Source organism: Manacus candei, unplaced genomic scaffold, assembly GCF_025592945.1.
Source record: "Manacus candei isolate 608988 ecotype Guabito, Panama unplaced genomic scaffold, ASM2559294v1 h1tg000023l, whole genome shotgun sequence".
Lineage (NCBI taxonomy): Eukaryota > Metazoa > Chordata > Aves > Passeriformes > Pipridae > Manacus > Manacus candei.
The window spans coordinates 5,106,616-5,131,754 of record NW_026138071.1 but is presented as its reverse complement, the minus strand read 5'-3'; the positions used below and the strand labels follow the sequence as shown (position 1 = coordinate 5,131,754).

Below are 25,139 nucleotides of genomic sequence, written 5' to 3'. Positions count from 1 at the left end.
AAAACTGTATATTTGGGGCTACGGGTGAAGAAAAAAAAAAAACAACTCATCTCTGAATACGTATTCATAACAGTTTCTCCTTGGAAGAAGTTACATAATATAATTAAGAGTACTATATTCTTATCCTAATATGAAACATTTGTAAGAGGAGAACAAATCAATAGACTCAAAGATTCCCACATTCAGAGGTTCAGGTTGCAGCTACTTGGTCCACATAACATTCAAATCCCAAATCAAAAAAATGCTGCATTATCATTTCTACTCTTTGATGAAAAAAAAAAAAAGAAAGAAAACACAAATTGGAGACTAAACAATTAATGAGCTTATGTTAAAATAAAGTCCAACAGCTGTGGAAAATCGTTACTGACTTTTAAAACAAACATAATTAAGCACAAGGGGAAAAGTGCCTAACTCAAACCCCTCACTATGAGAAATATGAGTCATTAGAGACTGCTGAGGCCAGTGCCACGGGTCACCCACAGATGAAGCTTGTGAAGATTCTGCAAGAAGGCTGGGAGAGGGAGTATGATAATTCCTACTGCAGTAGCTCCTGCCACTATCGAAGTGCTTTAGTGTATTAATCAGGAAAAAAATCAAGCATCCTTTTACAGGGAGAAATTAAGCCAGCCTTTCATCTGTCACTCTTATCCAACATGATCATACGGTGATGGCCTTACAGCTATTCATAGTTTTCAGGAAGGAAAGTTGTAACAGTGTGCACAATCTTTCAACCAGAATGTTTTCATTAAAATTCTGTATTCTCAGCTCAGTTCTGAATCAATGAGTGAATGGAAAAAAATTAGACACAAACCAAAAATAAACCTTTTGTGCTCCAAATCAAACTTCCTGGGAATGCTATTCATAAAAATAATACACCCCCCCCCCAAAAAAAAAAAAAAAAAACCAACAAAACAACAACAACCGAAAAAAGGAGGTAGGGAAAGAATCAGAACTTTTCATGGGTTTTTTTGTTGTTTTTTGTTTTAAATCGCTGCCTGAAAGCATCAGCAAAGGTCAAAAGTAGTCACTGAGCAGTTCAGCCTTGGTCAGCACTAGTCAGAAGAGCCAAGGTACCTTCTTGGTTCAGCTACCATGTCCTGCATGACATCAGTCAAATCTATTCTCTTTTGCTTCCTCTCTCAACTTTTCCAAGCGCTATTTTAGCCATGAGCTGTCTAAGGCATGTAGCATGTTATGTTGATGTCAGCTAGAGCTTACAGATACTGTCTAACAGAAACAATAGATTTATAAAAACAAACCAAGACAGTCCTTGTTCAGTAACATGCAAACCAATAACCCTAATTACCCTTACCCAGGTTGATGTGCAAGGAGAGCTTCCCTTTCTGAAGTTCCAAGGTAATGTAGTCTCCACGCTGTCCTTCTCCATGGAATAAGACTCCATCCCCCTGCATGCTCTTGAACTTCAAGGAAACCACATCTTTGAATGTGCTCATAAGCTTCTGATTGAACCTGTAGAGAAGTGAACTTCTGCCATCGAAGTCTGCAATATCTGACTCTGGAAGAAAGAAAATGACAAGGAGGGGCAGCATCAGGAGAGGGACTGTATTTTTTTCAGAATCTTTCAAAGACGCCTTGGAGCCAGGTATTGTCATAAGCATTTATCCACAGGACATATGAGTTATTTGGGCAACCACAGCTCATCCATTTCCAGTCCTCTCCCTCTCTCTGGGGAAAGGGAACACTAGGATAAAACCAGAACTCCTCTGTGTTTGCCTTCCGCATGCAAGACTTCTGTCTCATTTAACTTTTTGGAACATAAGAGGTGCCTTCCATCATATTCAGATTTTGAGAGCATTCCTTGCCACGTTTGCTGTTCATGTCAACTACATTCAGAATGTTATTCATTAGTTTAAACACTTCAGTACTCACTCCACTTTCGTAGCTTCACAAGTGTCTGTTGATCTGGTCCTGCATGTCAGCCATGACTGCACCCATCTCTGCACTCAAATAAGCATTATCTTAGCCTCTGAAGGTTGGCTGCTTGCTTGTGATGGGCATTTATCAACCATGTTTCTGCATGCAAATTGAGTAGGCTGGCAGGAATAGTCAAATATCAATTCAAAAAGCTTTTGAAAGGATTTCATGGGAAGTGGGCATCTAAACTGATTATACACCTTTGAAAATCACATTAGAAACATATTTTCCCCTTCTCTCAGCCTCTAAAAACCCAATCACTGTGGTAGGAAACAAACCTTCAATTCCTCAATTGCAATTAATATTTTCTTTGGCAGCAGTAGCCGGCAGTACTCTCTTCACTTTATAAAGTGGTCTTTTAAGCAAAATGTATTTTTTAATAAATTTCTAAGATATATATGTGTATATATAACCAGAACATTTTAGGTACCTTTAAATACTTTTAATTAATAGGTTGTATACAAACATCTGACATACATAAATTCCATTCCAATTTCTATCCAACGGCAGTTTGACACATAAAATACCTACTTGTAAATGATAACTTTGTCAATTGGTATTTCCTGTTGTTAAGAAAAATATTAAAAATTAATAATGCCAGACAATGAAAAATCTGACCAGAGGTTTACTAAGCCACATAACTGCTGGGATACATGCACAAAGACAAATAATACCTTCCTAGTATCCAAGAAGAAAGAGCATAGACTACCTTTTTTTTGCAAACCACATGTTTTAATGATAACCCAAAACTATGAGTTTTCCACTTCCTTCTGAAAAATAACTGAAAGGTCCATACAATCAAGGATTCCATTCAGCAACTGTATTGTGATTAAAGTCAGTGATTTAAGTCACCTAATCTCCCTTGAGAGTTCTTCTGTCCTTTTAGGCATTAACAGTAGTTTTATCTTCTCCTCTTACAAAACAGAAATAATAGGACCGGGGGGTGGGGTCACACTTTTTTTTCCCCTTTTTTTTTTTTTAACTGGACCAAAATTTAAAGAGGTTTGCAATTAAAAACTATTATAAGCTCAAAAAATAAAACACCTCTTAATGATTTGTTACCATGGAAACTACCATCAAAAACTTCTGCCTGTCAGTATGACAGTTTGTACAGAAGTTTGATGGCACACTTACAAACATTGCAGGGAGCTCAACATTTAAATTTGATGCAAAATTCTGTGACTCCAAAACTGACTTCATTCCAAATCAGAAGGCAACTGATTATTTTTTACGAGAATAAAACTACAAAGAAACTAAATCCTGTAGAAAGTTCACTCCAGAATAAACTAAGACCAATTTCTTATCTGTGATGGTAGAATTGTAACATGCTGTTTAGCATAATTTGTGGAACAGTTTCTAGTTTAGGAAGTATCATGAATATTCATACCATCTGCTTTTATTGTTTTTAACTTCTGAATTAGGTGTTCAGAAACTGCTCCTTCAGAATTTCTGATTTCTCTCTATTGACACCTTGAATGCCAGTTTCTATAACGGTAATTAAATTTTTAGTTTAGTTTTTTATGAATTTCCCCTAAGTACATTAAATGCTTCAATTTGTTTAAAGTAAATCACAAGTGTACTATAAAAATGGTTCCATCTTAACACAGGCAGGAGTTAGGAAATAGCTTATAAAGAATTTACAGTCTTTGATTTCCAGAGCATTTTGCAGTTAAAAGTTGATTTTCCTCCCATCTCTCAAAAACAAAGATACTGTAAGAGTAAGGGTGCACTGATTCAATGTTGCCCTAAGAACAGCCCTTATTTCTTCTTCTTAAGATCCAAGACTTCGACCAGTCTCAATTCACACAGTTCAGTCCGTGTTCTTAACTCTCCACTAAGGCACAGAATAATATGATTTCTTGAAGAGCTCTACTACTGACATTTACAGGGTATAACACAAAGGAAAACCTGCTTCTGAAAAGTTCTCCTCCACTAATTATCTGTTGTGAGCACCCTGACCAATAAATAGCCCTGAATGGGAAGATGTCAGATAAATGCTAAAGATGTCAGATAAATGCTAATCCTGCAGGGAAAAGTCGTTAGTGGCAGTCTACATGACAACAAATCTTTGACTTCTTGTTAAAAACAGCCACTCCAGAAAACCTGCTTAGTGTTTACTTAGTGTTTATTTAGTCCATGTATGTCCATAATCCACTTGCAGCAAGAAAATGAGGATCAGAAATGTTTCAATTTTCAGAAAGACTGTAGTAATAACAAACTAAAACACAACATGTGATTTCATTCTGCACTGCCTGCTGGCTTACTTAAGCTCCCTGAAGACAGATTTTACTCAGTCTGGGTCTTTTCTACACTGTCCTCATCAACAAGGCTGTTGACAGGCTGGGAGCAATATGAGAGCATAGAGTTTACTTGTGCAGCAGTCTGCTCCCAGCAGAGAGGTCATTCATACTAAAAGAGACAGTCCTCTTAGTGATTTTGGAAAATGTGAACACTTACGTAGCAAAGATATTCTACAACAGGAATAACTTTAGGAACAGTTGCCATGCGAGATAAGAATTTTTGGTCTTGCACTTCCACCGCTGATTTAACTTCTGGCAGAAGGGAAAAGGACTGCTCCTGGTCTGAACAGATGTCTCCTCTGGCCGGTCATGGCTTACTGGCTTGAGTGACCCCAAAGCAATCTCTACCTCCCTCTCCAAATCCCTCTCAGACAAGCAACCCAAGGGATGAACATGGAACACGCACTTCAGAGGTGACTGCTCTGCTATGCAGCTTTATCCCTATCACAGATCTATGCTTCTTGGTAAGCAATTGTTTGGGTATTTACCTTATGCATTTGATTACAAACACTACTTGTCAATGACAATGAGATGTTAAGCAGTTCTCCGCAATGAGTTCTTTTCCATCTCATAGGAAGACAAAGGAGAGAATGGAAGAAGGTGGGGAAAAAAAAAGAAGAAGAAAAAGAGAAAGAAAACAGATCCAGTAAAAATGCCATTTTATCAAAAAGCACAATATCAGATCATATTCCCTAAAGCAATGACAGCAAAATATGAGAAATCAGAGTCCTGAACGGCAAATGAAGAACTTTGCTCTCAAAAGCAAAAGACACCGTCTCACAGCCTATCATTGTTTCTTTCTCCTGTAGTATCCCAGTCTATTAAGTGAACATACACCCAATTCTGCTGATGCTGTTAACCAGTTATAGAATATGATCAGCATCTTCAATGCAGCTATATATCTTATTCTATAAAAGCAATTGTGTCAGCAGATTTTTTTTCCTGTGCTAAGCTAACAAGACTTTTCCCAAGTATAAAGTTATACTTGTCACCCCTTGCCACCTCCAGCATCAAAAGCAATTGGTTTGCCATTTGTCTGAGCACATCCTCTGCTGCAGCTCTGCTTATCTGTTACAATCACACTGTTGAACCAACTACTGCAAAGGGACAGCTTACACACACTTCTGCATGGAACTTTCCATTTAATTCATCATAAATCCTTTTCTGAACAAGAAACATCGATATGTTTTCAGATCAAGGTCATCTTCCTATTTCAGTACCTATTTTGAGGATGCAAGATGGAATCTTTACAGGAATTTTTAATAAATGTAGTTAATGTTCATTTAAACATATGCTTTCTCTGTAAGAAAGTGTACAACAATTAGCACATATTATCTGTGAATTCCAGCTTATACGAGGGTCTTGGAGAGCTTTACTCACAGGAACTTTGATCTGTATAGGATAGAATCAGGCATAATTACAGTCTGAGATAACTTTACTGTTAAAAACATGTTTTGTATGCCAAATAAACAATGTCAATTGGCACCCAATTAAAGAGTGAAAAGAAAAAGGGAAAAGGTTAAAAGAAAAAAAATAAAGCAACAAAGCTTGTTGTTTGACAGGGAGGTTTTGAGAATGAATTCATAGTAAATTGTTTCTAGCACGAGCAACAGGAGCAATAAGCAATGGCAAGTGCCATCACATGTTAAGTTAGCCACTTTGGCATCTAATGCACATAGCATGATTCCTCAGTTTATTTTGTTGCTGTGTCCTGGCAGAACATTTGGTGACCTACAAGACCTGATGCCTTCCACATGCCCCCTACAAAACAGTCATCACTGAGAGCTGCATTTGCAAAAATTAGGACAAGATTGTGTTCCTGGGACTTCCTGAGCAGAGGGCAGTCACACACAGAAAACACAGATAACAGAGCCTTCAGATGCCACAACACTGTCACATTCACCTAAAAAGCAGCAGTGAAGCCACAAAACTCTCCTACAGCTGTCAGCATCTACTCAAATATGCAAGGTCAAAAAGGAGCTGATGCGAGCAGAGACCACCCAAGGAACCACATACTATTTTGCACACCCTGGTGTATCACAGCCAGGTGCTCAGCTGCATGTTTGGATGTAGTTTCAGGGTTTAGCAGATGTGCAGCACCACAAGACATTCACATAGTCTAATCTGCCCATGTCCCCAGACTTCTGTTTCAGCCAACCAATGAATGCTGCCATTCACACAAAAATGATTTTCAGCTCACCTGTAAATGAAAACTATTTCTGCAGTTTTCTGCCCCAGATATCAATAAAAAACAACTTTGTTTTCAGACTGAGTGTTGTGTTTCAGAGGCAACTTTTGCTTGTAAGGTGGAATGGACAGTAGGTAGTCCAGCATCATCTGAATTTCACTTTGCTTCTACAACCAGACTTAGAGGCAGAAATGACCCCACAATCACACACGTACATTTGTGAAAAATTTTATTCACGTGTTCTCCATGAACATATTCTCATTTTTACCTCACACTTTAAGACTGCATCCAAAACTAAAATGCTGTGGTAAATCCTTCCTTCAACTTCAGTGGACTTACAATCAAATACTCAGTGTTTTTTTACCTATAAAAGCCTTTAAGTCATTCCAACAGCTCAAAGAGAATTGGGCATGACTGGGAATTAGGCTCTTACAGATGGACCTTCTTTCATATACATACAGACACTTGCATGAAGATTGTGCACATTCAGGATAGTTCTTTAAGCTCAGTTTCCTTCCTGGCTTGTTCAACAGCCTGTCTCTAGTAATTTGGGTTTTGTAATTTTTAAAAACTTTTTTTAAGATTATTAATATATTTCTTGTGCTAGAATTGAACATGGTGAATGAGTCTGCGTGCTATCAACAGTACATTACAAAATGCAGTTACCTAAGTGCAGCTCAGGAGCAGATATTCTGTCATTATAACACTAAAGTTGACATTTTATAAATGACCAAACATCTTTTGTACAGTGCAGTAGTGTCTGGGTTAGAAATAGCCAAGATGGTGAAAGCAAATCTTGTGAAACAGGTATTGCTTGTCCTATGCAATTTGCCAGAGAGAAATTTGAATGGCACATTTATATAAATGGAATAAATATTGCAACACTCTGTAAAACTTTTATGAAGCCCTTTATTTCTTTTCTTTAATCTCATACCTTAATTCTGCACAAGCACTTTTATTTCCTGTAACTGCAGGGTACAGGACAAAGATAAAACTTAGATGATAGCACAAGGCAATTCAGCCTATGAGTGACTCTGAAATCTACTTTGTATCATATAAAATACAACTGATGCGACATGAAAGTAGTGCTCCTGTAGTATATCACATGGACTAACACCAGAACGAATTCAGCCACAAAAGTTTCAACTTGCAGTTCAAGTTCTATTTGTTCCTGGTCTGTTTGGGCTATACTCTTAACTGCAGAGATTTGGGTATCATTAACAGAAGAAAGCTCTTGAAAAGAGATTAGATGGCAGCTTTGAAATTGTCATCAAGGGCAGTTGATTTTGAATTATAGGTTTCAGTTCACATATTCACTGGTTCACCTGGAAAAAGTCTCTTGCCCTAATGACAAAGCATCTAGACCAGGTCTGTACTTAAATGATAGCCTCCAGTGCCTGAGCATCAAAGTAAGTGGAGAAGCAGCATTTAAAAGAGGCCGAATGGATCTTACAGACCTACACACAGACCATAACAAGGATCTTCCTGTGAAACCCTGTGAATCAGTCCTAAGATCTGAGTGCAGTGATGAGGCCACTAAGAGTCCTGGAGCTGTGTCTCTGTTCAGTGGGATCATGTTCATTCATTCATGGCTAGGCTTTGCGAACAAAGGCTTGGGAAGGGCTTTACCCACATTTGCTACAAGTGCGCTGGTGGCTAAAAATGCCAATATGAGATAGACAGGTCTGGTTGCAAAAGGCACAGCAGAGGGACTCCTTAGGTGGTATCGTGAATCAAAAAGTTTAACAAACTTTTCTCTTTGATTCTGCTCAGATGAATTTGTCTCCCAAATATGTTTATGCTTATTCTCTCACAACCTCTCTCTGCACCTGGCAAGAACAGATAAGGACTAAGCTAAATGAGGAGGGGCACCAGTACAATAGTGTCAAATGATGGTGACTTGTGCCACACCACAGTGAAATTACTGGTAAAACGCTGTTAATTCTCTGAACTCTCCCCCAGCAATATCTCACCTGTCTCTAGCAGTGTCTCAAGTCACATTTGACCATTTCACAAATAAAACTAGAGTCACCTGAGAAATAAATACCAACTGGACTTGTGTTTCCTCATGTGTGAACTTCTGTTTTGCTTTCTTTTTCTTTACATTCACACTATTCCATGGTGACAGGTCATACATCTGAAGCACTATACCAAGACATGTTGCCAAAATGCCCCACGGCAGACACATTTATAGGCTGCTCCAGAGCCCATGTGACAAAGCACTACAGACCATGTCTTAAAGGATCATCATCACATGGTGGCCAAAGAAAGTACTCATGCAAAGGCAGTTAGAGCAGCAGCAGATTTCTCTGCACTCTGGAGCTATGAAATCATCAGCCTCAAATACAAGTATTAGCTTCACAATCCACAGCACTTCCCTCAACAACTAGTTAACGTGCCTTAAAAACAAAACTGAATAGTTTAAACAAATATAGCCCTACAAAGATCCCAATTAGCTTTGTGTCCTCCAGTGGGGTGGGAGGTTTTGCAGCATCTGACTGCCTTGCACTTGCAAGAAGCAGCAAATTGCTCTGTGGTGGGCTCAGCTCTGAGAAAGCTTCAGCAGCTGAGCTTGATGGGCCTGCACATCCCGGAGCAGAAAGGCAAGAACAACTACTGAAAAAATTAATGATGTCAAATGCATTTCACATTACATTCTAACTCATAAAAATTGTACTGCACTCTTTCAACAGCACTACCAGCATCAACAAAAAGCTCTTTGAGAAAAATGTGGGTTAAGATGTAGCCACTTACTATAGGAGCAGCCGAATGCCTCAACTCTCAGCCCTATCTGCCCACCAACATTCCACTTCAGAGGGACGAAGCGCAGGAAGCGAGCTTTCATGGAGTGCAGCAGCTTGTGGTGAACCACACTGTCAGCGTTGCTGTTCCCTGTGAAAACCTGGAAGGACAGAGAGCCTTGGTGAGACATTTAGCAATGAGAAGTGAATGCAGCACTCTGAATTGAAGCCTGTGAGCTGCCACCCCTCTTCTCACCTCTCAGTCTCACTAATTACTCAAAATTATTTAAATTGATTGTCAAGTTTTCTTCTAATTGCTGCATCTCTTATGGAGGGAGGGAGACAGCAGCATGCAGAGCACCTCAGCACAGTAGGGGGATGTATACAGGGAGTTACAAAAGCAGGCTGTAGATGGGGATGCTACAGAAGGTGCTGCACGATTTATTCCAGCCCAGGATATCCCTGTACATTATAATACTCCATTATAAATACCCAGAGTCCCCTCAGCACAGTGAAGGACAAGGCCAGATTTAGCCTTTGGTGCCTTCGTGGATAGCAAATGATGGTCACAAGCCACTGAGGTTGTCCACAGCCTGGGAAGATGAACAGAACTGTGTATATATAGATATTCAACAGAAAACTCAAGCAAGACACAGGAAGAAATGAAAGCCTGAGTCAGTACATTTGACTGTGTTTGTACCTGAGAGAGTTAAAGCTTCCAACAATAGTCATTCAACTTTTTTACTTACCTATTTGATTAGTTGCCTGCAACTGCAAGTCAAAATTAATGACCCTATTTAGAATTATCACTTAACAAGAGCAAATTCTCTCATGGATGAAGAATAACCAAGGGATTGCAAAGACAAGCCTTAAGACAAACATCCAAGCTGTATTCCTGCCTGAATAATTTTCAGTTCACCTTTACACCCTTACTCTCTAATATTGGTCCAGGAATATAATAGACTTCCTGCAACCTTCAGAACATTTGAGTAACTCAGTTAGGACTGAAATTTTGCAAAACATGAAAAACAAAGACAGAATTTACAAAAAAAATAATCTCACAGGAGAGCTATATTTGTAAAAGAGGTCCTTTGCTTTGTAAGTATAAAATTTCATCACAAAAAGTTGTACCAGTTTTAAATGTTTCTGCAGTTCAAAAACTGGCACCATTCACTTACATAATGCAACTGTGACCAAAAATTGGAATAAACCCATTAAAGAAGACCTACAATTCATTTCTGATGGCTGAAGGATGAGTTAAAGACCTTAGGGGTTTCATCTCCACTCAGAAATAAAAGGACTAATTCCCAACTGTTTAAATATTTACTCAAATGAAAGCATTCTAACCTTTTTCCAAATGTGTATTACAGATGGTGTAAAACTTCAAATTCAGCGTATTCCTTTTTTAATAAAACCAGCATTCAATTGTTTTATTAGAACATTATCATATATATATATATTTGATAAAAAAATATCCTGGAACATTTCTAAGGCACAATCCTTCAAAACCATACCATATTTATTTCATTTCAGCTTAAAACCTGTAATCTGGGAAAATTCTCTTATACATACAAGAAGCCTTATTTTCCACCCAGTCATGAATATATGCAAAAGACTGTATACATCTCACTTCCTAAAACATTCTTTGCATTTCATTGCTGTTATTGCTTGCCTCTGAAGAAGAACAATTTTACTGAAATGATCTCTCACAATCCCAGATATGTCAGTGAAGGGCAACCCTTCAAAACATGTGATCTTGTGCTGGTTTTGGCTGAATTTTCTTCATGGTAGCTTGCATGGGACTATGCTTTGGATTTGTGGTGCAAACAGTGTTGATAATACAGAGATGTGTTAATCATTGCTGAGCAGAGCTTACAGAGTCAAGGCCTTTTCTGGTCCTCACACAACTCGAACAGAGAGAAGGTTGGGGAGGCACAGGAAGGTGTTCCTCTTCTGTTTGCCTGTGGGTTTGTGTCTTCTGCTTTACCTATTTAACAGTCTTTATCTCAACCCACAAGCTTTCTCACTTTTAATCTTCCAGTTCTCTCCCCCATCCCACCAGAAGGGGGGGGAAGGGGGGAGAGTAAACAGCTGTGAGGGGCTCAGTTAATGGCTGGGGTTAATCCATGACAGACCCATAAAATTATTTTTATTAGGAGATTATCAGGTCAAAAAGAGCAAAAAATTTGGCTATCTCAATTGTCCTCAAAGCTTTGCTTATCCTGCACCTCTACTTCTGAACTTTTTATGCACAAGAACTTGTTTTCTGCAAGTATAATGTAACAGTTAACTAATCTCTCACCAATTAAGCTCAGTTATATAATTAATTTTTTTAATGGGGATTCTTGCTGATCTTAATTCAATTTTAACCACATACAGCAGTTTAACAGCTTTGTCCATCGGATATGTTTTGAGGAGTGGCACGAGTAGCACTTCTAGATGTTCTGAGCTTACTCATACTGCTTTCACATAGCAGCCAAATTCAAATGACAGCAGAGAGTCTTTCAGAGTTTTTTTCCTTATATTTCAAGTGAAAAATATTGTTCTTCTTTGTAATGAAATTGTCAACAGAGAGTAAGCTTCACAGTCAGAGCTGTGACAGTGCTCACATTTTTAGTAAGACAGTCATGGATATATAAGATGCATGAAGTGGAGTGTATGGTTTTCTGTTTGCTCTGGAGGCTCAAGTTCTTGGAATCTTGTGATTATGTAAAAGTCTCATCTTTCATAAGATAATAAAGAAAGAAGAAGAAAGAAGAAAAAGAACAGAGGGGGAGTAAAGAGTTTCCAGTCCTCCTATTGTGAGGACTGGATTGCTTAAAATGCAGTGACTAGAGTGCAAGTAAAGGTGAGAATTAAGAGTCAAAAGAAAAAGTACACTTTAATACAGCAACACTGTGAAACAAGGGTCTGTGTTGTTTTTTTTTTCTCATAATCCTCTCATTCACAAGGCTGTCAATACTGCACATTGCATGACAAGCCCACTAGGTAATAACTTTTTGGTAAATCCCAAAACATTCTGGGAGAAACACCAAGTTGAAAAAGCTCATTACCGCCAGATGTATCTCCTTGCAGTTACAAAGTAATGGGAAGTAGGTGATTTAAAAATACCACTGTGTACCTAAAAAGCCACAAATTCCTGCTTAAGACAGATAGGAATAGCAGTCCTTGTCAGCACACAGAATGCTGGGATCAGTGGCCCCTGGAGACTACTGGAAGACCTTAGAGGCAGTTCACAACTGTAGCTGTAGGTAAGAGCAGTCTTGACACCCCTCTGGTTGGGCAAACCAGCTGTAAAGACATTTTTTTGCAAAGCTTGTGCAAACTGCACACTCAAGCAAAAGGCGTGGGAGCATCACCTCTATTTGCAGACACAGAGGCTGTCCCTGCCTCCAGGCAGACGGAGTGTCCAGCGCACTTCAGGGACTGCCTGTGCCATCAAAGGAGGCTATGGTTTTGGCAGGTAAATCTGACACAGCTGTACCCCACCATTTGCAAGCTGCCTATCTGCAGGCATCTGTGCTAAGTAGTTTCCCTCAACACCTCAAAGAAGAGGCAGAATTACCCACGTTCAGCCTCCAGATCAGTTAACTCCAAACCTGATATGCAAATATGTAAAAACATCTTCCGACATTGAAACAGTCACATTGGTAAAAATAAACTATTCAGAAGTCTAATACATCCCTTACAGCACTTTTTCTCAAGCTTCTCTAATAACCAAAAAGCTAATGACACTTTAGGAGGAAAGAAATCAATAGGCAATGCTGTATCCATTGATCTGCACCTATGAGATGGTTCTGTGTGCAGCTAGCACACCCCTGCTTGCTGCTAACTGCTGGGCGTGACTGTGTATGCCTCTGGGATCGCTTTGATTTTCACTTTCAACTCCTACTGCTATACAGATCACCTTCTCAGGCTTTATGGACCACCTGTGGGTTGTAGACCATTGAGTGAATAACAACACCAATTGTCACAGATGATCACTTGAAAACTTAGATCCACAGCTGACATAGAAATAATCCATCCATTAAAGAAGATGATACTAGGATGCAGTACCAGATTTTGTAGCCCTGGAGGTTCAAATATTGATTAACAGTAAAGTTATTGGTGAGAATGGCGGAAATATGTCCTCTTGAGAAATGGCCTCTATTACAACTTTTTGTTGATAAAAGGATTAATTCCCAGGAACAAAAAAACAAACATGCAGAAAACAAAACTTCACACCATTTTCCATGCAACACAGTTGCTCTGGGAGGGAGCATAACACTGAAATTTATGTCTTTTAACAAGCCCTGCACACACAACAAACTGATGATTTACCTGGGAAATTCTGTTTTTGGCATTCTATAGGGCTTATAAATCAAAAAAGCTCCATTAGTGCCAAATGTTGCCACCAGCTTCTTGAAGGCAAAAGCTTTTCCCCAGTGCCAGTGGCTGCAAGGTTAACAGTTTGCCATGGGCAGGGCTGCCTCAGACCAAGCTTGTTTCACAATGCCTGGCTGCACAGTGCTCTGCTGTGACACAAACCATAGCACCACAGTAATATTTTATGAGGCTTTTTTTATGAGCCAGCAAAGGCAGGTCCCACTGGCATGAAGAGGTGAGGTAAGAGCAGCTGCAGTGGTTTGGAACAGGGTCCAAATAGCTCAGTGCTGCCTCTTTGGCAGCAGCTGTCAGTATGTGGGAAGAATGAGAATGAGACAAGCATGTACAACACTTTTCCCAGTGCTCAAGTCACCTAGCTCATGGATTACAGTGAAGTGGAACGAAATAAAATTCCAGTTTAAATGAAAAAGAAAACTTTCAAAAGAAGTTTAAATCTCAAAACAACCGTTCTTCCCTGGAATTTGCATGCATGACTCCCTCAGGAAAAACAACAATTCAAATAAATGGCCTATTTTTACAACTCTCCCATTCAAAGGGATCCCAAAAGCTTTCCAAGTGCAGCTCAGGAAATGTCACGCGACTGCGGTGAAATATGACAGTTGTTTGATAACCCTGCAGACACACATTTATTTCTTTTTACCTCATGCATTAATTCAGAGCTATGCCAGATCATACCAGTGAGATCTGATGTGCTTTAGACTGCCCTTTGGCCAAACTCGTAGATTGGTCTCCACCTTCAGACAGACAAGTGGAAATTGGGTGCAAGTAAAATGTCTGCTCATGAAAGCCTAATCAATTCAAAGGACAGGATCGGAGTCAGGACTTAGTCTCCCTTGCACGAACTCTCTGCACACCAAACAGTAACTTATTTACAGAGCTGCAGAAGGTGGTTCCCATAATGGCTCTGCTGAACACATTTTGCTCTCCCACTTTGTTAGGCAGGTAATGGGATGGGTTCAAAATGAGTATGCAAGGAGCAACATCGGCACAATCATCAGCCCTGAGCGGTGAGCAGGCAGACCTGAGGTTAACTATCTTGTAGGGGAGATATTTTAAGACATATTGAAAACTCTCATTTCTGCCCAAGTAACTCTGATGAACTGAGTTGAGGGAAAAAAATAATCTGATTATAAATGTGCAGAGGGCATATAACACAGATGTTAGCAATTTGCAACATTTCAACCTCCAGTAAAAGAAATACAAGCACAGAAAAGAGCACTCCACCTTCAAACCTCACCTGTGACATCACAGTATGCTGCCTCCAGTGCCTGCAGAAAAAGGATGGGAGCACACTTAATTCAAGCTATCCAGAGCTTAGTGAAGGAACCAAAGCGAGATAAAAACCAGCTAAGCCTGTTGTAAATCCCAAAACTGCAGTACTTAAAGTAAAACAATGTCATTCTCCCCTTTAAACTTTCTTAACAGTATGAGAAAGATCAGGAGCCAGGAGTTTACACTGTGATAGAGAATGTGCTTCTTGGTGATCACCTCCCAGGACCTCCTCAAGTACTTGAGTGTACACGCAAAGAAAACATGAATTTTCAATGAAGAAACAACATGAAAATCTGAAACTAAGTTATAGTATGGGTCCTACATCTCTGCTTGTATGTGTGGGAAGAGATTGGATGCTACCACAACAAGGTCACAATACAGCCACGAGGGCACCATACAGAAATTCAGCAGCCTCTGATTTTATTGGGATGCTACAGGGTTTCTTTTCATGGAACAATTATACAGCATCAGTGCCTGTTTGCAACACTTAAGTGTGGACAGGTTTGTGGTGACTTTTTGTAACAATGAAAATTTAAAAATACATTCAGACTCTGCTGCAAAATGAAACTAGTTGTCAGTTCAGACAATTCTAGAAATATCCCAGCTCTGACTCAGCCCAGCCCTAAAACACAAAAAGATGTAAAAACAAAAATATAACTTCGAAGCCTAAATGTTTTGGGATTTTTTTACATTTCACCATGCCTACACCCTGTGCATGCCAACAGTGAAAAATGCTGCTTTGCTTATGTAATGGAAAAAGTCCTGCCTAATACATCAAGCTAGAGCTGTTAATATCTTGTCATGAAGAAACACAGTGAAATGGTTTTGCTGTCATCTCAATAGCTCTGTGCCCAGACTGGGAGCTGCTAAAAGCTCCACCTCATTTAGAGAGTGAGTTAAGAGCAGCTATCCAAGCACAGGGGTTCATGACAGGACCTGGTCCCTGGGAGTTGCTGTCTTTCAGCATTTGACCTTTAAAAAATCCTTTTGCTGTTAGAGGGGGTCAGACCATGGGGAGAAGGAAAGGATGACAAGGAGGACTGCTCAGCTCCTTGAAGAGCTGCAGTTTAGAGCTCTGTTTTTAATACTGTGCAGCTACACTTGGCACATGGATTCTGTTTTCCCACCTCTCTTTCTCAAAGGACAAGTTATATTTTGTTTCAGTGTTCTTTCAACCAACATCTAAAAATTAAGTACATTTTTTACTTTGAGAAACTCGCCTGCTTAGGAGAGTCAATTGGAGCCTTTTCTACTGATTCAAGCAGGTTTCACTCTGAGCCCAAGAGGAAACAGCTGTCAGACTGGTCCAGGGACCAAAAGCTGGAGGGTGGGTTGTGTCCTCAGCACATCAGTCACTTCTGAGCATCTCTTTCTACTTCATGTTTCTTTCCTATTAATGCACCGTGGTCTTGATGACAAAAGGTAACCAGTCATTTCTGGTTAACAGCCTTCTGAGCGGAGTTGCTTGTTTCCAGATTCATGTTTTAGCTTCCAGGTTGAATATTATGACTCCAGCTAACCTGAAGTCTATCCTACCTTCATAAAGAGAAGCCTCCATTCTGCTTATGTTTCTTCTTTCTTAACAGCAGCTACATTTTTCTCTCTGAAACATCCATCCTTGACAAGAACCTCAGAAACAATATCCCCTGGCACATTGTCAGAGCTGCTATTAGGGATGAGCAGAGGGGAAAAGAATACAAGAGGTACCTGTCAAAATTATCCTCCCATAACATATTATCTGAGTAAGTGATAGCTTTCCATCTTATCCCTCCACCCACAAATGGAAAAAAAAAATTAAAAATTGGTCTAAAAAGAAGTAGTTTAACTTCCCTATACAAGAAGGATTGCAATAAATGGCTGCCATATGGTTGATCAAGCAGGAGTCCTACTGGGATTGCATTACCTTTGTACTTATTGAGGGGCTGACTGCTGTGCTCCACCAGTGCAACATCCACCTGAGCATTAGTTAGTCACCTCTGAGCTACTGCTATTTTCTGTAGGCAGCAAGGTAGTCCAGCGGAGAGAAGATGCAGTAATGTGGCAGGGTCCATACTCATTCATCACTTCCTTGAATAATCTACTCAAGAGAGAAGGTTATTTGCCGCTAATCTACCCCATTACACTGCATGCATACCTTTCTCTCTGGTTAGTTACTTTCCAAATACAGGAACAAATGCTGTTAATAACATCATTAACCTCAGATAGATGGCTGCCCAGTGTAAACCACATTTATATTAAGGATGTTGCTTATTATCCTTCTGCTGACAGTTAGTAGAACTATTCACAGCTATTCCTATAAAACACATAATTTTTGCATTGTCAAAATCCTTTGCAAGCAAAACAATTTAAATTTTTTTAAAGAATATCCATTAAGACAATCTATTTAATATTTTGTTTTAAACAGGTCTGTATCAAACAAAAAAATGTGTTTAATGATTGTGACATTAAAAACATGAAGTTTCTTGGGTCCCTAATGGACAATGAAACATTTCTATTTAGCCCAAAGAAAAGGAAACAAAATGTTAGAGAACTTTATTTCTTTGTGTCTTTTTTTTTTAACTGTTTTGATTCACCCTTAGAAAATTCTAATTTATTTTCTTGCTTTGTTCAGCAGCACCTTTCCTTTCCACTTTCCAGTGGACAATTTGATCTTTAAACAGTTTGAATTAACATCAATCTATTTCCAGAGTCTATCAGACTGTATCTTGGCAAAGTCTGAGGTACTGTAGCCACCAGAGACCTTTCCCAATAGGCGGCTTGGGTATGGTGATCTCTTCTGAAGAAAAGCAAATTTACCAAATGGATAGTATATGAGCTACATCACTTGACCTCAGAACGAAATAAGTCTCTGTCTTCTACTATTTACTCATACAGATGTAGCCCAAGTACCTGATCCAATCTGTACTTGGGCAGGTTGCCCCCCTTCTTCCCAGCAATAAACCCAGTGCAACTTCCTTACCCTACTGAGATACTCTTTGCATACGTATGTGAAGTTGCATCTTGCATAATTGCATTTCATTGATGGAGAATTGATCCCTATCTTTAGTTTTTGGAATCAGCTTTCTCTTTGGAGTACCTGAAGATGAAGCTGTTATTGCTGTTAATATTATCACTGCTACATAAATTAATAATAATAGAAGCAAGAAGCAGCAAAATTAAACCTGTAAATTACAAGTCTAAGCTAAAAGTCGGCAGCTAATTCCTGTTTCTGTTCAGCCTCCTCCACTTTATCTTAAAGGCAATCCTACATATAGATAACATTTTAAACTATATCACAGCAAGGATAAATATTTCCCTAGTACCCTGACTAGATTAACCTTAGCCAACAGACTGAAACTGCTCTTCCACTGCCAACACTAATCATAGATTTCAGCTGCTCTTCTGCATAAATCTCATGGAGACCTTCATGCTTTACATTAAATTAGTGGGATTAACAATGCAGTGAATGTGTTTATGTCTGGCAGTGTTGGGGAACTCTGGGACCCTTCCCTGTATTTAGCTTCATCAAAGTACATTTAAACAGCTAGTGCTGTACACGTGGTATCTCTCTGGTTATAATTTGCCAGACGGATCCAGCAAGATGACACCAGAGAGGTGTTAGTTCTTCCATGCAACAGTGACCTCAGATGAATATTGTGCTTCATTATCTTATGTTATTTCCCTGTTATAAAGTTGGATAGCATTTTCATTTGGATCAGTAAAGTAATATCCTGTGGAAGAAGAAAAACAGGAAGGCCTAATTTTCTCCAGTGTTCTATAATGCACTGAAATACACATACATACACAGATATCTTTTGCTATACTCTATGCCCACCTGCCCCATGGTAACATCCACAAGGAAGAAAACACAGGTTGTAGTTGTGGGCAACTGCCTTCTGAGGGGAACAGAGGTTCCAATATGATGGATAGACACTCCTCTCCAGGAAGTCTGCTGCCTCCCTAAAGCGCAGGTTAAAGACATCACCGGAAAATTTCTAGCCTGTATGGCCCTCAGACTATTACCCATTACTGCTCTTCCATGTGGTGGTGATGAAGCCACAATCCATAATTCAAGGGTGATCAAAAGACGCTTCAGGGCCTTGGGACTGTTGGTGAAGGAATCTGAAGCACATGCTACTTTTTCCTCTCTCCTTCCAGTTGTGGGCAGTGACATAGGAAAAATCAGATAGGCTTAGACCATTAATACATGGTTCCATGGCTGGTGACATCACCACAGCTTGAGGTTTTTCTATAATAATATGGCCTATACGACACCAGACTTGCTGGCATCAAACAGGATTCATCTATCTCAAAGGAGATAAAGGGTCTTTGCCAAAAGCTAGTGGGACTCACTGACAGAGCTCTACACTAGACTTGAAGTGGGAGGGAATAACAACACCCAAAGGGCTGGAGCACCTCTCCTACGAAGGCAGACTTGAGAGAGCCTCCTACGAAGGCAACCTGGAGAAGAAAAGGCACCTAGGAGACCTTATAGCACCTTCCAGTAATTAAAGGAGGTTTGTAAGAAACACGGGGAAAAATTTGTTGGCAGGGCATGTTGAACAGGACAAGAGGTAATCATTTTAAACTAAAAGGAAATAAGTTTAAACCAGATATAAAGAAATTTTTTACTATGAAGCGTAGTAAGACACTGAAACAGGTTGCACAGAGAGGTGATAGATGCCCCCTCCCTGGAAATTTTCAAGGTCAAGTTAGAGGAGGCTCTGAGAAACATGATCTACTTAAAGATGTCCCTACATATTGTAGGAGGTTTGGACTAGACAGAGGATAGGAAAGTCCCTTCCAACCCAAACTATTCAATGATTCTATATTTCCTTTTTCTCCTTTGAATAGGAGAATGTTCACGTAACAACCAAGATAACAGTTATCATTAAAAAACGCATCATAGACTGATCTTGTTGTGCCATACTCAAGATCTTCTTTCAGGAATTCCATCATCATGAAGTACACAAATATGAGGTTAGAAATAACAATGATTGTTTCTAAGGTTTGATATGCTCTGCTTACAAAAACACCATATAATTGCAAATTGGAAAATAATAACAACTTTTTGCCCATGTATTTCTCAAGACTTTTTTCAACCACGCCATGTTAAACTGCAAATTCTGCTGTGTTAATCCACCACGAGTTATACCCTGTGTTGGTATAAATCATTACTGCACCCTTCAGAGCAATGAAAGCCTGTTCGTGTACATCAGCCATAGTCCTGGCCTAGTGAGTTACATAGACTTGTCTCTTACCACAGGAGGGCTAAATTTAATCGACATATCTTCCTCCTACAAAACCACTACTTAATGTTCGTAGCATCCTACATTTGAGTCTTGTCATTCCACTTTCACGTTGAGGTCCATCACTGAACCACATTAAATTAATCTCGAGGACACTAAAGCAACTTAAAGAAACCACTTCTCTTCCTTCTGCAATACAGTAAGATGAGCCTTTGGCAGGTATATTTGCAATGTCTTCCAAATGTGTATCCGGCCATTAAGTTTTGACCACACATTTCATTATGCTGACCACACCAAATAATACTCAGCAGTAGGCTCTGAAGATCGTGATGTTCTTTAAACTACAGCACATAAAAAAAAATAACTTTCTGTTAGTGATCCAAGAAGGAGGTGGCCTGAATTTCTGACTCTGAAGTGTAGATTTTGCATACATACATAGAACACCTGCGACTGTTGTTATGGTAGGACACATGGAGTCATGATACATTTGTCAGGTCCATGATCACAGTAAGTCATAAATAAAAAGTGCTCTATAACTTTTCTTTTATAAATTTAAAGAGGATGGGAATTTCTCAGTGAGTTGGAAATTTCAGGGCTTGTAAAAAATATTTCAAAATGAGCATAATCACTGTGTGGATAAACACAAGGAAAGGAATGTGGAAGTAGTTCCTTGCAACAAGAGTAGCTTCTCTGCAACTGCAACAGAGGTTTCTGTAAATGTGCAAACTGGGTTCCATTATGCTGGACTGCCCCTAGGACCTTCAATAAGAGTTTCATTCTTGTCCTTTACCCTAGGAGGATCATCCTAGGGAAACTATGTCTTCGCATCCTGTAACAACAAAATATGTGCTGCTGATTTACACAGCAAGATCACCGTTTTTTAAGAAGTTGTAATAGATCTCCCGCAGGAAGGCAAACAAAGACTGATAGTTGCTATCCTCTGTTGTACACCTCCTTTTAAAAAGACAATAACAAAAAACGAGATATGGAAATTTTCCTAAACCTTGCATGCCACACCATTAAGTTTAGGAGCCTCACTTGCCATTTTAGAAATGCAAGTATATTAAGAAAATGAATTTATTTCTGTACAGACCTGTAGCCATCACTTACTTTAATGGATACTTTTAAAGAAATCAAATCAGACTTATAGCTTAAGTGAAGGGAAATAGTTTAAATTAAGGCAAAAATAGAATTATATTTTAAAACATCACATCAATAATTTCAACATAATGCCTCTTGATACAAATTAAGAGGCTGCTCTAGTCTGGACTGGTGTGGTCTCACCTTGAGTTCTAGGGGCAGTTTTGGACATCACAATATGAAAAAGATATCAAGCTATTAGAGAGAATCCAAAAGAGGGCCAGAAGGATGGTGAAGGATCTGGAGGCGAATGCATATGAGGAGCAGCTGAGGTTGCTTGGTCTGTTCAGCCTGGAGAAGAGGAAACTGAGGGAAGACCTCAATGAAGTTGCAACTTCCTCATTAGGGGAAGAGGAGGGGCAGACACTGATCTCTTCTCTGTGGTGACCAGTGACAGGACTTGAAACAGCATGAAGCTGAGGTGGGGGAGGTTTAGGTTGGATATAAGGAAAAGGTTTTTCACCCAGAGGGTGGTTGGATACTGGAACAGGCTTCCCAGGGAAGTGGTCACAGCACCAAGCCTGACAGAAATCAAGAAGCATTTGAACAATGCTCTCAGGCTCATGGTGTGATTCTTGGAGTATCCTGTTCAGGGCCAGGAGTTGGACTCAATGATCCTGATGGGTCCCTTCTATCTCACCATATTCTGTGATTCTGTGATTCTATAAATTCGACAGTTCACTTTTTCAGAGTCCTCTTTTACCACACTTCTTGTAAGCTGCCCTTTCTCCTTTCCCTTCCATATAGTTTTCCCCTAAATCATAGCTAGGCAAACACTGAAAAACTAGAAATCTTAGAATTGTCTCCAATGGTACCAGTATTTCACATTTAAGTGTGAAAAAGAGGAAGGTTGAGGAAGGAGGAGATCAATTGGTGCCTAACAAGCTTTTTTCCTTGAGCTGTGAAATCTAGCACATGGGGCTCTTTTATTCTTTTTTATCTCCTGATCACAGGTGAAAGAAAGGATCCATGAATAGGATCCATGAAAGAGCTTGCTTTTAGAACAAGAAATAAGAACACCTAACGTTTTTTGCAAATATTAAGATGAAGGCATTGTGTTTAAGATGGTTTTCTTTTTTATCCTGAAAGCAGTATGAGTAGCTACACCTTGAAAAGTAACAAAGAAGGGAAGAAAGAAGTAAGTTTTTTTAGACAGCATAACCCACAGAGAGGAAAATTAACCTATTACAAGATTTCCTTTCAAATTTTCTGCACACAGTGAGGCCTGCATAATAAACTAGGTTAGGATATATGTTCACAGTTCAGTCTTCAAAGATGAGCTTGTTCTCTGGCAAACAGAGGAGAACTGTGAAAATACACAAATTTACCTTTTAATAAAGAAGGACACTGATACTCTCTTAAGTGCATCTGCATCAGTAATACAGTTTCGTGCACATTTTAACCCACCAGGTCTCTGCAGTGTAGCATTACTGCTCCAGACATCTGGAGCAGTACCCATGTAGAGAAAACAGAGAGTTAAAACAGCAGTTCTTTAAAACAGCATTAAGCCAACACATAATGACTAAAAGAATATGCAGCAATTCTGCAGGCTCACAGACCTTTTATTGTATGATATCCTTGGATAGTGTCAGATTAGCATTTTCAGAGTCAAATTTCTCTCTATGCTGGTGTTCATAAAACTTACTGAGGAATGAATTGTGCCAAATTCCTTAGTCTTGACTACAGAACAGGACAGAAACAGACAAAAATGCATGCATTTTAACCAGTAAAACATGGTCTCAGGAAATTTAGGCAGTGTGTCCATACAGGTCTCTAGGGTTATGTCAAACATACATGTCCTAATTCTGGAAGTCTAACTAACCTGGGTTATGCATTGTATGTTTGAAAATACATCCCAGCAGACATACTAGTGGAAAACAGCCACATCGAGGAGGCAGTGCAGTTGTAAGAATGGAGTGGGAAACACTGATAAAGGAAAGGTGCTATGTTTAAAAGAAAGATTAGAAGCCAATAGGGATAATGAGTTACTATTGATCATTCCAATATCTATATGGATTGAAATTCTTCCACATTAGTGCTAGATCCGGGTTACCAAAAACAGGAGCACGCAATGTTGTTATTTCACAAAATGGTAGATAAGGCATTAAGAAAAGATTCAAGACTAGAGAAAAGAGGGAATATTTTGTCAACTTTGAATAGGGAATGTAATCTTAAAGACCAAATTTTAGAAAACAGAAATGCATAATTGCTGGAGTTGATAGGCAAGGTACCCAACACATAGACACAATGTGTACTTTAGACTTATACAGCATGCAGGATAAAACCACTGCTATAAGGAGCTACTCTGCAACACTGGCTACATGGCATTCAACACACAAGTGCAGAGCTAAACACACACAAACAAAGAAAAACTATTCTTTTAAAGCAGAGATTAATTTAAAAAAATAAAATACATAAAACCTGATATTTACTAGAAGTTAAAAGTAACAACAGGATGAATTATTTTAAGAATAAGTATTTTAAAGTTGTCATATCAGAGATTTAAAATAAATCAAAACCACTTATTCTGAAAACATATTTCTTTAAAAGGAAAGAAGTAAAAACCATCTGATAAAATCAGAGACTAAGAGAAGCTATTTGAAGTAGGAAGACTTCCTTCTAAAGAAGTCACAATTAAAGGATGAAAATGGAAACTGGGATCAGCTCTGTAAATACAGAATACCAACAAAATGTAGAACTTTAAAAAATTGTAAGTCATTGCATATAAGGCATAAAAACCTGTAATAAATAACTTCTAAAACATGTGATCGGAAAAAAAAAAAAAGCTGCTAAGAACTCTGCAAGACAGCCTCGAAAAAGACAAGGCCATAGCTCAGATGGTGAATTTATTCTTTGCATCAGAGCAGAGTAGGATACAGCTTAGAGTATTTCTAACTCTAAGCTGTTTTTGAGGTATGGGTGAGAAAAGTATTTTAAATTGAAGTACTGAATTAACATATAGAATGAACAGAGGAAGTCCACTAAGGTCAGTTAATTTTTTCCACAATATAGAATTGCTCAACAATTAGCTGTGACATCTGTCCTATCAAGGAAATTTACTTCATTACCAGAGAAACAGAAGGTGGCAAATACAGGAACATGTTTTAAGGGGCATTGAGACAGACTGCGATACCCACATTCAAATAAATCCATAAATCAGTAAAAATTATTTTAAAAAATCAGAAAAAACAAACAAGCAGATTGTTATATAATGACTAAAATGCATCTTGTTTTTTAAGAGGGAATACAGAGCTCACAAATTTATCATTAGTTTTCAAAGGAATCAATTAATGGATTGATAACAATACAATTGCTACTATGCACTTGCACTTGTACTTCTATCAAGTTTTTGTTGAAAACCACTAAAAGAAAAAAACAACCCAAACCAAGCTGATACATGACAAAAGGGAATGTGCCTTTATGGGGATCTAGTCTGATCTATGCTATTTCTGTCTTCCTAAGTGTTGTAGAAGGGAGGACAGCACTTACACAATTTTATAACAACATGAAACTTGTTGGCTTGTGAAAATAAAGGCTTACTGAAAGCTGCACACGAATCTGATGAAATGGAGTGATCAGGCAGTAAAATGGAAAATAAATAGGATCAGCAAATGTACTACAGCATACAGACAAAATCCTCACCACACACCCCCTTGGAATAGTTGGAAAAACAATACTGTCATTCAGGAATCCTGAAAGCTTGTAAACTGTTGGAGGCAAGCATCAATTCTGGACTCGAAAATGGACAAAACCCCAAAGAGGTTATTGGGAATTGCGAGAAAACTTAGAGAACCAGCCATCCAGAAAGCATCAAAATAACATTATGTATTAACAGTTATGTGATTCCAACTTAAAAACTGCAAAGCTTTTGCCTCACCATCTGAAAAATATATAGTTGAATTGGAAAAAAATATAGGAAACAGCCACAAGGTAAGTCAATGTTATAAAA

At 38.9% G+C, this 25,139-nt stretch overlaps 1 protein-coding gene across 1 annotated transcript in view; it reads right to left on the bottom strand.

Annotated features, from left to right (window-relative positions):
• CNTNAP5 (contactin associated protein family member 5) overlaps positions 1–25,139 on the bottom strand; it is a 284,130-nt gene that overhangs the window by 147,741 nt on the left and 111,250 nt on the right. The window contains exons 4-5 of the mRNA XM_051786918.1: positions 9,178–9,325; positions 1,313–1,516 (exon numbers count right to left, since the gene is read on the bottom strand). Coding sequence (XP_051642878.1) covers positions 1,313–1,516; positions 9,178–9,325 — 352 coding nt within the window. The remainder of the gene's footprint in view (positions 1–1,312; positions 1,517–9,177; positions 9,326–25,139) is intronic.